Source organism: Cetorhinus maximus, chromosome 29 (genome assembly GCF_964194155.1).
Source record: "Cetorhinus maximus chromosome 29, sCetMax3.hap1.1, whole genome shotgun sequence".
Classification (NCBI taxonomy): Eukaryota; Metazoa; Chordata; class Chondrichthyes; order Lamniformes; family Cetorhinidae; genus Cetorhinus; species Cetorhinus maximus.
This window is the reverse complement of record NC_135907.1, coordinates 16328533-16342791: the sequence shown is the minus strand read 5'-3', so window position 1 is coordinate 16342791 and position 14259 is coordinate 16328533. Positions and strand designations below refer to the sequence as shown.

The 14259-nt window shown below is 42.9% G+C and overlaps 2 protein-coding genes across 3 annotated transcripts in view; both read left to right on the top strand.

Moving 5' to 3' along the window:
- The window catches only part of LOC144669307 (carnitine O-palmitoyltransferase 1, liver isoform-like), a 534090-nt gene that overhangs the window by 485671 nt on the left and 34160 nt on the right, over positions 1-14259 (top strand). The window lies entirely within an intron of this gene.
- The window catches only part of LOC144669298 (MOB kinase activator 2-like), a 38541-nt gene that overhangs the window by 22102 nt on the left and 2180 nt on the right, over positions 1-14259 (top strand). For both annotated transcript variants that reach the window (XM_078531649.1, XM_078531648.1), the window contains exons 2-3: positions 6886-7049; positions 10111-10204. In XM_078531649.1, the coding sequence (XP_078387775.1) occupies positions 6886-7049; positions 10111-10204 (258 nt within the window). The remainder of the gene's footprint in view (positions 1-6885; positions 7050-10110; positions 10205-14259) is intronic.

Below are 14259 nucleotides of genomic sequence, written 5' to 3'. Positions count from 1 at the left end.
AATTTCAAACTAATAATATTTCCCTGGATTTAGTTCTGTCAGTCTTTCTCTATCTCAGGATTGGCAATGGGGTGAAAGCAGGGCTTGCTGTGCTTGCAAACAGCAAGCCCCAGTACATACTGTGAATGTGCAGTTGTAATAAACTTGGTGTACCGGACAGGTTTCTTGTTAGAAACAGTGAAGTTTATTTACAGAATTCATGAAGAAGCTACATGCTTGAACCAGGTCCACAAGTAGAAAATTCAGCCCCTAAGATTACGCTTAAGGCTGATTCGTCTGTCCAGTCACATGATCCACAAGACAGTATGAAAGGTTTTACTTACAATCACTATATTCCTCCCCCTTTTGTTTTACCTTTCTTAGAACCATAGAACACTACAGCACAGAAAACAGGCCATTCGGCCCTTCTAGTCTGTGCCAAAATATTATTCCGCTAGTCCCATTGACCTGCACCTAGTCCATAACCCTCCAGACCTCCCCCATCCATGTATCTATCCAATTTATTCTTAAAACTTAAGAGTGTTATTTACAAGAATATCTTAATCCATAAAATAGACAAATATACAGTTCATGCGATTATAGATTAAGTCTCTGAGTTGGTTTTCTGATTTGGTGAGAGCTGTTTCGACTTGAAAGCTCTACGACTTGAAATTCTTCCACTGGATTGACTTGACCGGGAACTGTGGCATCAGGGACATCCTTAGACAATGGCAGTGCAGAATTATTTACTTCAGCAGAGACATCGGGTATGTCTATTCTATGTTAATCTGGCACCTCAAGGATCAAAGATTTGACTTCAATTTCAGATGGAGCAACTGATTGTTGGAGTGTCTCTCTACTTCTGAGATGATCCACATGTTTTCGAACAATTCGATTTTCCACTTCCACTTGGTAAGACAAGGGTCCTCTTTCAGAGACAATTATACCAGGAACCCATAATATGATTCACTTTCTGACTACTCTGGTTCTTCTCTACCTTCCCCTCTAAGTTGGGGAACACCAGACTCAACCTTGTACAAAGGCAGCGTTTCGTTAGTAATTCAGACGCAGTTGAACCCGTAGTTGCATGAGGAGTCGTGCGATGGTTCCTTCAGATAATTTCTTCATTCCTGTTTTAAAAGTTTGTACTATCTTTCTGCTAACCCATTGGATGAGGGATGATATGGTGTTATTTTAATATATTTTATCCCATTTAAGCTCATGAATCTCTGGAATTCCAAACTAGTGAAAGCAGTACCGTTATACGAAACAATGACTTCTGGTAGGCCATGTACACTAAAACATTGGTGCAGTTTTTCAATAGTTGCACACGATGTTGGTGATCTAACATCATATGCACCCATCCACTTAGAATGCGCGTCAATGATCATTTAAAAACGTTACGTAAAAATGGACCTACATAGTCAATATGTAGTTTAACCCAGGGTCGACTGGGCCAGTCCCACGGATGCAGTGGAACTGAAACAGGCAATGGAGACAAGTGTTTAACCATTTTTTTTTCTACATCACTGTCTGTATCTGGCCACCAGATATAACTTCGCACAAGCGTCTTCATTTTCATAATGCCTGGGTACGCACTGTGAAGCTCTGTCAAGAGTGGCTCTCTTCCTTGCAAAGGGACGACAACTCTTGCTCTCCACAGCAAGATTCCACCTTGACAAATTAATTCAGTTTTACAGGCATAGAATGGTTTTAACTCTTCAGAGACTTGTGCATTCGACCATCCTTGCAATATGTGTTCTTGGACTCTTGATAAAATCGGTTTGTCCAATTCTTTATCTGCTTCACACAGACCGACGAGGAGTCCAGGAAATTTAACACAAATACAACTTCTTGTGGCAATGGAGCATGTGTAATGATATCTGGCAAAGGAAAGTGACTGAGGGCATCCGCATTTGCTGTATGCACACCTGGACGATGCATAAAAATGTACTCACATGCTGACATAACCAAAGCCTATCTTTGAGTTCTGGCAGAGGCTATCGGCGGGATTGCTTTATCTTCACTAAATAAACCCATTAGTGGCTTGTGATCTGACACTATAATAAAATGTCAACCATGCAAATATTGACGTAACTTCTTTACTCCAAATATCATGGATAAGCGTTCTTTTGCAAGTTGTGAGTAACCCTTCTCGGCTGCAGAGGGGGTTCTGGAGACAATACCGCTCCCACACCATAGAGAGATGCATCACAGGTTAATAATTCTTTTGATGGGTCATAATGTACTAACAGACATGATGAGTGTAATAGCTTCTTGACTTTTATTAATGCTTCTTGTTGCACCTTCCATGCCCATCTATGGTGGCTCTTCAATAATAAGTGTAAAGGGGCTAACACTGTAGACAAATTTGGCAAGAAGCGACCGTGATAATTTATCATGCCCAAAAAAGACTTGAGCTCAGTGACACTGGTAGGAGGAGGCGCCTCCTTGATTGCCCTGACTTTCTCCTCCACTGTATGCAACCCTTGGGCATCCACTCAATGACCCAAATAAGTGACTTCAGTTGCTTGGAAAGTAGACGTCTCTTTTTTCAATTGTACACCAGCCTCAAAAAATCTCCTTAAAACACCTTCTAGCTTGGCCAAATGTTCAGCTCCATTGATCCTGTGATCAGGATATCATACAACTCAGAAGTCCTTGTAGTAAGCTTTCCATGGTTCTTTGGAAAATTGCAAAGGCAGATGATACACCAAATGTGTATATTGGTACAGCCCTTGTGCGTGTTGATGGTTACCTATCCTCTAGACGTGCTGCCTAGCCCTAGCTGTTGGTGTACATGGTTCATGTCCAGTTTGGTATAGGATTTTCCTCTAGCAAGATTAGCGTACAGATCTTTAATCCTCGGGATAGGATATTTGTCTAATTTAGCAGCCTTGTTCACAGTTAATTTGTAGTCTCTGCAAATGCAAGAGGCTTGGTCTGGTTTCATCACAGGGACTATGGCTATCCATTGTGAAAATTGGACTGACTAGATTATTCCTAACTTCTCTAAGCAGCACAATTCTGCACCCACCTTCTCCTTAAGGGCGTAAGGCACAGGTCTGGCCTTAGAACCTGGGTGTTGCCTCCAAATCTACGTATGTTTTTGCTTGTAGGCCTTTTATCTCCCAATTCATCACGGAATATGCTGTCTCACTTTTTTATCAGCTCAGGAATTTCTCCTGTTCTAACTTGAAAAATTTCTGACCAGTTGAGCTTAATTTCTTTTAACCAGCTGTGGCCCAGAAGGCTAGGCCCTTCACCTGTTACAACAATCACTGGCAGCTGGGCTGTCTGTTCCTGTAGGATACAGGTACAGTGCCGATGCCTTTCACCTGTATTGCCCCTCCAGTGTACGTCTTCAGCTGAGCCATGGTTTGCTCCAGATTCAGTGGCTGGGTACTTTCACTTAGGTATTTAGAGATGTGTTCTCCCACCACTGTAATCAGTGCTCCTGTGTCAAACTCCATGACTAGAGGCTTCCCATTTACTTGGTTCAGTTTTCACTGCCTTGACATTGTATAGGGAATAGATATCGTATCAGCAGCTTCTGGTTCATTTATATTGTGCACTTCAGTCATCTTGGTCTGCTGCCTGATTGGCTGTCTTGATTTTGCCCTGCATTGCTATATAACATGCCCATTTTTGTGACAGCAGTGGCATTCTGCCTCTTTAATTCTGCAGGTTTCCAGTACATGGTTACCCCCACATTGATGGTAAATTAATTTCTGAATCACTGGTGAGATGCTTTTAGTATTCCTTTTTAGGTTTTCGAGTAGAGACTGTTTCCACTTCACGATTGTTTCCCTGGTTTTCGCGCCACACCCAGTGGTAGGTTCCTGCCCCAAATGAAGCCATGTTGCATGCTCTGCAAATCCTGCGAGTCCCCCTCAGCACACTCCATTGCTAGTGCTATTTCCATGGCACGCTTCAGATCAGTATTAACTTCTGCAAATAAATGGCGCTGATTGGCACTGTCTTGTATTTCGCAAACTAAGCAATTTCGCAACATGTCATAGACAGTATCTCCGAAGTTGCAGTGATTTAACTGATTTAACTTTGCAATATACTTTGCGATTGATTCACCCGGGGCCCTTACTACTTGAATCTTCACATAATCGCCAATGGCTTAGGCTGAAAATGTGTCTTCTCGAGGTCTACTAGCTCATTAAAAGATTTGGAATTGGGCGTCTTCGGAGCCATCAGACTATGGATGGGGTTATATGTCTTGCTCCCACAGACACTTAGAAGAATTGCTTTCTACTTCTCCTCCTCTGTTGTTTCATTCGCTGCAAAGTAGAAACCTAGGCGCTCTATGTACTGACTCCAGTCTTCCATGGACAAGACGTGCGGGTCAATTCTGCCGAAAAGTGGCATGACTGGTGAGTATACTTGGAGTGAAAAATACTCACAGCGTCGAAGCTATTTGCCCTCATCGCTAATTGTAATAAGCTTGCTGTACCAGACAGGATTCTTGTTAGAAACAGTAAACTTTATTACAGAACTCATGAAGAAGCTACATGCTTGAACCAGGTCCATGACTAGAAAATTCTGCCCCTAAGATTACCCACGCTTAGGGCTGATTCACCTCTACAGTCACGTGATCCCCAAAACCTTACAATCTGTACAGCAGTCCTGCTAGATGCCTAAAGAAAAATCCTAGTATGTTTTGCCGCCTGTTCCCCTCCCTCACCCCTCTACCCTCTCCACACTTGTACCCTGGCACGAAGCTGTACAATGTATTGATGGCCATTAGACTCTGAATAAGAGCAGCCATGACCGGACTTTGGGAGTTGACATTCGCTGAGGAGCCTCTTCATTCAGGGTAACTGAGAGTTGAAACAGTGATTAGAATAATATTAATTAGGTAACTTATTGTGTATTTTTAGTAAGACATTTCCTTTGGGTACTCTCAAATCAAGTTTGTACTTTAAGGCATTTTGAGAAAAGATTTTTTGAAAAGATATTTAATTGTTTCGCTCTTCTTGCTAAATGCTTCACTGGCTTTCGTGACTACCTGGTGTATGTTTATTGATGATATTCCTTCCTCTTGGGTGTCCTATGTTGTTTTAAGAAGATTACATTTGGCCCTGTTGGATTGAAGTTAGATGCTTTGCCCCTGTGGCATTGTGTCATTTTCAGGTGTACTGAACAAGCACTCCTCAAGACTCACAAGGTTTTAATTTGGTAGAACATTGTAACCTTTACTTTTGATTTCCCTCTTCTCCCAACCCCACCACAAACTCCTGCATCGCAAGTAATTTCCTGAGTGGTAGTGTGGAAAAGACGACTCCTTATGCTGCTGTAATGATGTTGTGCAAAGAAGTGAGCAGAACAGCCAAAGTTTCTGGGGTTTTTTTTAAATGCAACTTTGTGGTGCTACAGGGGGGCACCTAATGCACAGCTCCACGAAAATCTGAGATTTGGTTCAGATACTGAACTCTCAATTTCAACCAGATTGTTTTCAGGTGATCCCTTATTTGTTTTAGTTCTTGTGAAAAAATTGCATAATTGTCAGAATCTACTTCTGTGTTTGCATTTTTTGAGTTGGAATGCTGTGAATGTAACCTGCCTGATGTGGGCCATTTAGGTTGTATGAAAAAGTTGCTTCTGTTTATGTGTAATCTCTTCACGTCAGGACTGCATTATTGTAAAGGAGAGAGATTGTTGAGGAGGCACAGACCAATGATAGAGGGAATTGTAATAATCATAGGGGAAAATGGCATGAAAAGGAGTTGGTAAAGTTGCCAACTCTAGTTGGACATGTTCCTGGAGTTATCTTCAAATGATCTGCTGGCACCAACTGTCCCCCATTGCCATTGGCACCCTACATGCCCATACTTGCATCACAAGGCCTTTCCACACCAATCGGAAAGCAAATAGACTATTACTGATGGAATGAGTTTTGACTGTTAAACAGCCTCTTTTCCCCATCTCATATTTTTATTACTAATAACCAAACAATTTTTTAAAACCTTATTTTTTCTTCTGGGTTTGCTCACAGCAGTTTCCTGGAAATTAATGTTAATTCCTAGAGACTGCAGGACAGTCCTGGAGGCAGCTTGTGAAAGGTGGCCTTGGAGGAGCCGAAACAGTGAAACCTAAGAAAATTAAAATGAACTGGAAGAGAGAAGCACAGTATAATAAAGACACTGTGGTCATGACTGAGTTTGCAGAAAAGTACTCAGGATGATGACAAGAGAAATCATAGGGCGTACGAGCTTTGTAAACCACTCGAACAAAAAAAATCTAATCTTTTGTTATTGAGATTCCAAAGTGAAGGACAAGGCCCTTAAGAACTGGACACCGGCAAGTTTGGAAGAAATGAAAAGAAAGATAGAGTGAAGCATTCAATAATTGTTTATGCAATGTCAATTGGCTTTAAAAGCCAGTAGATTGTAGGAAATTGGAAAGACAGAGGGAGGCTGTTGGACAGTTTTGAGAAGCTAAAAAAGAAAGAGATGGAGTGATGAGTCTCAATTTCAACATGTTGAAGATGCAGAAGCAAGGAGGGCAACTGTTCTAAGATGCTTCATTATGCATCTTGGGAAGAACATGGGAATATATTCAGAGGAGCATAGATAAATTGTTTTGAAGAGGAAAGGAAGGGAAGAGATGTTGGGGAGGGGTGTTGGGTAGTAGAGGGAAAATTTATAGTATGTTATGGTATAGATAGGAAATGGATTGGAGTCATGTTACCTAACCAGCAAACACTCATACTATTCATGATGGCTTTTTATGTACATTAGCAACGCTCTCTGTAATGCTTATGACTAATGGTGGTAGACTAGAATAACTGAGAATATCGCTGACTTGTACCTACAATTTAAAGAACGTCTTTTATGCTGCAGTGCTTGAAACCTATTTCTGATTTTATTTATAGTTTATCTTTTTCTCCCTCAGGAAGACTGCAAAATCAAAGCCAGATGAAAAGCTGCCTTCAACCGAAGAGAAAAAGTTGTATCTGGAAGCCGAGTACGCCTCAACCCGAGTGTCTGATGCAGATTTGCCCATGCTCGTGAGCTTGCCCAGAGAAATTGACCAGAATGAGTGGTTGGCCAATAACAGTGAGTAAACTTCACAGTAAGCCAAAGGCCCATAGCAAGAGAATTGCATGGTGGCATTGGTACTTCAGGGGTAATGTTTGGTGGGTGTGAAGTTTATTCTCTTCCAATTTTCCTTAGTGATTTCCTAGGTTTGTTCAGGCAAAGGCTAGCAACTTCCAGTGGACAAGGGGAGATAGAGGTGGAATTGGGTGAACCAGTCATCTTGTAGCTGCTCTTGTATATGTCCCCGTGGCCTTCTAAGGAAGGTCTTAGGAGAACGTCAGTTGGTTCTCTTGTTTTTCTTTTGTCCAGGAAGTGGTGCTTGGTATAGAAATCTCTAAAGGAGAGAGGGTAAATATCTATAGATTAAATATTGCCTTCAGTACTAGTTTTTTAAAGTTTATTTTTCATGGGATGCAGGTGTCGCTGGCTAGACCAGCATTTTATTGCCCATCCCTGATTGCCCTTGAGAAGGTTGTGATGAGCCGCTGCCTTGAACTGCTGCAGTCCATGTGCTGTAGGGAGGAAGCTCCGGGATTTTGACCCAGTGACAGTGAAAGAAGGACGATATATTTCCAAATCAGGATGCTGTGTGACTTCGAGGGGAACTTGCAGCTGGCGATGTTCCCTTGTGTCTGCTGCCCATATCCTTCTAGGTGGTACAGGTTGCTGGTTTGGAAGGTGCTGTCAAAGGAGAATTGTGACAATTAACAACCTCACTTAGTGATGCATTTATAGCGTAGGAGTGCAAGAAGGTTGAAAAAAATTACTGAGTGTTTGGTAAAATACAGAGCAATAAGAGAGATTCTGACAAGGAGGGGATGAAACTGAAATCATTTATCAATAGTTCTACAATAAAGCTGAGATTTTTCACATCTCCAAATTCCAAAGCATTTCCCATGCAGTCAGTTACTTTTCAAGTACAATTATTTATTTTTAGTCTCTGGTATATGGGTAAGTATAGCAAACATATCGTGCATAGCAAGACCCCCAAAAAACAGTGAATAACCATTTACTTCATTTTGGTGGTGTGAACAAGGTTTATCCAGGACACTCCCTGCTGTTCTTTGAACACTACTCTGAGATCTTTAATGCCCACTTGAGCTAAGTGAATGGGGACCTCTGACATTGTAGTCCTTCCTCAGTACTACACCAAAATGTCCGTCTACATCATGTGCAGGAGTGGGGCTTGAACCCATACTTTCCTGACTCTGGCAAGGGTGTAGCCAGCTGTGCCAAGCTGCGATACCTTCTGTTGTAAAGTTCTTTTAACCCATATTTTACTCTGCAAAAGTACAGCACCATTTGCTGTTTGTACTTGGTACAAAAGTGATGCAGGTGTTAAACACTAAGAAAATGACATCCCAGCAAATTGTTGTTCTATACATCTTATTGGTTGCCTCTTTCTCACAACGGTAAAATGAAACAGAATAATAGTAGTTTTAAAAAATGAAAACAGAAATGCTGCTAAATACTAAATGCAGAAATACAGCATGTCAGCGGGCGTCTGTAAGGAAAGGTTAATGTTTTGGAAGAACTGCCTTCAGCCATTTCTGATAGATAAGAGATTTCCATCAAACGCTCTGAAGAAGGGTCATACGGACTAGAAATGTTAATTCTGTTTCCCTCTCCACAGATGCTGCTAGATCTGCTGAGTTTTTCCAGCATTTTCTGTTTTTGTTTCAGATTTCCAGCATCCACAGCATTTTGCTTTTAGCAACCTACCTTTTCTTCTTCAGATGTTTGACTGGCCTGCTGTGTGTTACAGAAGCTTTTGTTTTTCTTTTCTCCGTTTCACCTCTTTGTTTTCTTTCACAAGCAATATCCTTCTTTTCTCATTTGTAGCTCATACACACTGTGGTGAGCAGGGCACTCATTTATCGTGACTGAATGAGGCATCTCTTGTTTTTGTTAATCCAATTATAGGGCTGTTGCAGGTGTTTTGGTCATCGCATTCTACTGTTATACCTTTCTCTTTCATAAACCGCAAGCCTTGACTGAGAGTCACTTGAGGGCTCAGTAAAAATATAACTGGTTTCTTGTGCAATCTCTTCTAGTAATGCATTCTTCCCTCCATGATGGTACACTAGTCAAGAACTAAACTGGAAACTCTTCAGCTCCCTCCTTCAGGCAGTGAAGCCATTAAAGTGGAGGATTGATTTTTGCTTTGTACCATCCTGAAGACTTGTTGTGCTCCTGACTGCAACGTAATAAGTTAATTTCCAATAGATCTGTAGACTGTATCCGCCAAGTTGTCAGTCGCTTTGTAAATCTCCCTCCGGACTCAGAGCACCCTTACACAGACCGGAAAAATATTAATGTATAACTATTGACCTTGAGCTCCTTGGATGGCTTCCTGGGTATGAATACTCTGCATGGTGTGGCACGGAGCCATTCAGACCAGTAGGTAACAGGTCTGATTCTCGGGATGTACAAGGTTAACTGTTGTCAGCCTGGCCGGTGGTAGATGTATCTAGTGTTGGCCCCGACACCTTTTGCATGAGGAAGAGGTATGTCAGTGATCCCTGCTGGACTTTGGGAGAGGACAGTATCTGGGTTGTTTGTGATTCCCTCCACAGTTGAATAGCCTATGGGCGCTCCAGCCTCACGTGTAGGATGAGGTTTAATAAAATTGAAATACTGCTAAATCCGATAGAGAGGAGGAATCAGGTTTTCTGACTCCTATTATATGTGGTCAGTTTTTTTTTACTGCAAGTAAGTTGATGGGAGATGGGGGAGCACAGTAAATTGGAGGGAAGATAATTCTCCCACATGGAGGAAAGGAAAATGGTTGAAGCATCGATTGTCGGTCTGTCAAACATTGAAAGCCCCCAGATGGAGCCATTGGAGAGGATTACTCTCTCTCATGGCATGTGGAGAAATAGAGATATGAAAACCATCAGAACCTCTGATTCTAGCAGGTCAGTAACATCCAGATGTCCATTATTATTAGTGCTAATTTTTCGATATGGGAGCTGTCATTGAAAGGAAGAAAATAAAGCAGAGCATTGTTGTTTCAAGAATTAATTTAGATTGCAACACCGCCTCACATATGTATTCCTAATTATTTTTGTTTTGATAGCAATGACATTCTTCAATCATATAAATCTGCAGTACAGCGCTATCTCTGAGTTCTGCACAGCGGAGACCTGTCCAGTGATGAATGCATGTAACATGTAAGTACTTTTTGGTTGTTAAAGTGTTGTATGCTACATATTTTTGATGTACTTAAGTTTTCTTTAACTGGGAACCATTTCCTACAGTGATATACTTTTAAAATAATATATTCTTTCGCAGGATGTGGGGAATCACTGGCTGGGCCAGCATTTATTGTCATCCTTAACTGCCCTTGAGAAGGTGATGGTGAGCCACCTTCTTGAACTGCTGCAGTCCATGTAGTGTAGGTACACCCACAGTGCTGTTAGGGAGGGGGGGTTTCCAGGTTTTGAACCCAACAACATTGAAGTAACAGCAATATAATTCTAAGTCAGGATGGTGTGTGGCTTGGAAAGGAACTTGCAGGTGGTGGTGTTCACATGCTTCTGCTGCCCTTGCCCCAGGTGGAGAGGTAGCAGGTGTGGAAACTGCTGTTGAAGGAGCCTTGGTGAGTTGCTGCATCTTGTAGATGGTGCACACTGCTGCCACTGTGCATTGGTAGTGGAGGAGTGAATGTTGAAGGTGGTGAATGAGGTGCCAATCAAGTGGGCTGCTTTGTCCTGGATGATGTCGCCTCAGAATTCCCAATCTTTGACCTGCTGTTGTAGCCGCAGTATTTATACGGCTGGTCCAGTTCGGTTTCTGGTCAATGGTAGCCCCTAGGATGTTGATAGTGGGGAATTCAGCGATGATAATATCATTGAATGTCGAGGGGGGATAGTCATTACTTGGCACTTGTGTGGAGCAAATGTTACTTGCCACTTATCAGCCCAAGCCTGACTGTAGTCAGCTCTTGCTGTATATGTACCAGGATCTGTGGAGTCGACAATGGTGCTGAACATTGTGCAATCGTCAGCGAACATCCCCACTTCTGACTTTATGTTGGAGAAAATATCATTGATGAAGCAGCTGAAGATGGTTGGGGCTGGGACACTACCCTGAGAAATTCCTGCAATGATGTCCTGAGACTGAGATGAATGACTTCCCAACAACCACAACCATCTTTCTTTGTGCTAGGTATGACTCCAACCAGTGGAAAGTTTTCTCCCTGATTCCCATTGCCTCCAGTTTTACTAGGGCTCCTTGATGCTATACTCTGCCAAATGCCTCCATTGTTCAGGAGTTGAGTGGCCCTGGCAGAACCCAAACTGAGCAGGTTATTAGTGAGTAAGTGCCACTTGATAGACTGTTGATGACACCTTCCGTCACTTTGGTCGAAAGTAGACTGTTGGGACGGTAATTGGCCAGATTGGATTTGTCCTACTTTTTGTGTGCAGGACATATCTGGGCAATTTTCCACGTGCCGGGTGGATGCCAGTGTTGTTGCTGTACTAGAACAGTTTGGCTAGGGGTGTGGCTAGTTTTGGAGTACAAATCTTAAGTACTATTGCCAGAATGTTGTCAAGGCCCGTAGCCTTTGCAGGATCCAGTGCCTCCAGACATTTCTTGATTATCACGTGGAGTGAATTGAATTGGCTGAAGACTGACATCTGTGATGCTGGGGACCTCAGGAGGAGGTCGCAATAGATCACCCAGTCGGCACTGCTGCCTGAAGATGGCTGCAAATGCTTCAGCCTTTTCTTTTGCACCGATGTGCTGGGCTCCCTCATCATTGAGGGTGGAGATATTTATGAAGCCTTCTCCTCCAGTTAGTTGTTTAATTGTCCACCACCATTCACGACTGGATATGGCAGGACTGCAGAGCTTAGATCTGATCCATTGTTTGGGGGAATCACTTGCTTAGCTCTATCTTAGCTGCTTTCACTGTTTGGCATGCAAGTAGTCCTGTGTTGTAGTTTCACCAGGTTGGCACCTCATTTTTAGGTATGCCTGGTGCTACTCCTGGCATGCTCTTCTGCACTCTTCATTGAACCCAGGGTTGATCCCCTGGTTTGATGTTAATAGTAGAATGAGGGATATGCCAGGTCACGAAGCTACAGACTGTGGTTGAATACAATTCTGCTGCTGCTGATGGCCCACAGCGCCCATGGATGCCCAGTTTTGAGTTGTTGGATCTGTTCGAAATCTATCCCAATTAGCACAGTGGTAGTGTCACATAACATGATGGAGGGTATCCTCAATGTGAAGACAGAACTTTGTCTCCACAAGGACTGTGTGATGGTCACTCCTACCAATACTGTCATCTGTGACAGGTAGATTGGTGAGGATGAGGTCAAGTGGGTTTTTCCCTCTTGTTGGTTCTCTCAGCACCTGCCGCAGTCTTGCAACTGTGTCCTGCGGGACACAGCCAGCTCAGTCAGTCAGTGATGCTACAAAACTACTTTGGTGATGGACATTGAAGTCCCCCACCCAGAGTACATTCTGTGCTATTGCCACTCTCAGTGCTTCTCCCAAGTATTTATCAGCTGAGTGGGATACGACACGTGATAATCAGCAGGAGGTTTCCTTGCCCATGTTCGACTTGATGCCAGGAGATATCATGGGGTCTGGAGTCAATATTGAGGATTCCCAGGGCAACTCCATCCTGACTGTATATCACTGTGCCACCACTTCTTGTGGTCCTGTCTTGCTGATGACTCAGGACGTACCTAGGAATGGTGATGGTGGTTTCTGGGACAGTGTCTGTACGGTATGATTCCATGAGTATGACTGTATCAGGCTGTTGCTCGACTAGTCTGTGGGACAGCTCTCCCAATTTTGGCGCAAGCCCCAGACGTTAGTAAGGAGGACTTTACAAGGTCGACAGGTCTGGATGTGCCGTCGTCATTTTCGGTGCCTAGGTTGATGCCGGGTGGTTTGTCCATTTTCTTTTCACTTTCCTATAGTAATTTGATATAACTGAGTAGCTTGCTGTCGGTCTAGAATCACATGTAGGCCAGACTAGGTAAGGATGGCAAATTTCCTTCCCTGAAGGTCATTAGTGAACCGTGCAGTTTTTAATGACGATTGATTGTAGTTTCATGATCACCATCACTGATGATATATGAATTGAATTTAAAGTCCGCCAGTTACAGTGGCGGGATTTTAACCCACATACCCAGAACATTAGCCTGGGCCTTTGGGTTATTAGACAAGTGCAACTACCACTATGCCACACCCCCTTGCTGCTGTGATACATTTAAGGAGCGTTTAACAACTAAAATCACAGTTGAGGTCATTGCAAAGGTGTTCAAAGCATCAACACCCAGTTCCACAGTGTACAGGAAGTGGAAATTTGGAGGTTAGTCGCATTCCTACAGATGGAGCAGGAGAACTGAAGGGAAACATCAGTTGACAAGGTTGAAACTGCCGAACTCATTTCACATACAGCACGCAGAGAGGAGACTTTTGTTTCATTGGGGCCTGGGTCTTCGTCCAGCTCCGACCAGAGTTGAAAAGAAAATGCTCTGAGAACTTAGTTTGTTGGATTTTACCGTTGAGGCTGCTGGTGGCATTACAGAGTAGCATTGGAGCAGCCTCGAGGAACCAATCCCTGCCTTTTTTGGCTCAAGATGGTGCAGGGAGATCCAAGGAAGGGGGGGAGAAAATACTTTAAAAATAATGAACATATCTCAGAAGCAACAAAACAATAGCAGTTCACCTTCCCCAGTTTGCAACAGGCACTCAGTCCCTATCTCTGGCAGCAAATCAAAGCAGCCCAGAAGTACAATCTCAAAGCGGATTTAAAAATAATCATTGACGTATAAAAGTATACTTGGAGCATTCTTCCAGGGCAGCAGACTATGCAGTTATTGCCTGACAATGATGCACCACCATTGACATTGGACTGACCTCAAGGATTCAAACACTCCTGCAAGTATAAACAATTATTGTGTTATGTTAACCTTTCTGGTAATATGGCCAGTGTAGCCCATTTCGGTGCTTTTTCATCTGTTCAATTATTAATGACCAGTTGTTTAAATTTTAATGGCTGTGCCTGCATCCTTGTCATCCCACTTTCCCTTTAGAATACCATGTGGAGCTCCCCCTGTAGTTTAGCGACTACAAGCACCATGCAACATAAGCCACAATAGGTCCCTTGTTTGATGCATGATCTTTTGATCTTAGCTGTGCAGTGGTTCAAGGGCTACATTTGGTCTCCACGTTGGCGGGCTCGAAAGGGATGAATTAGCAG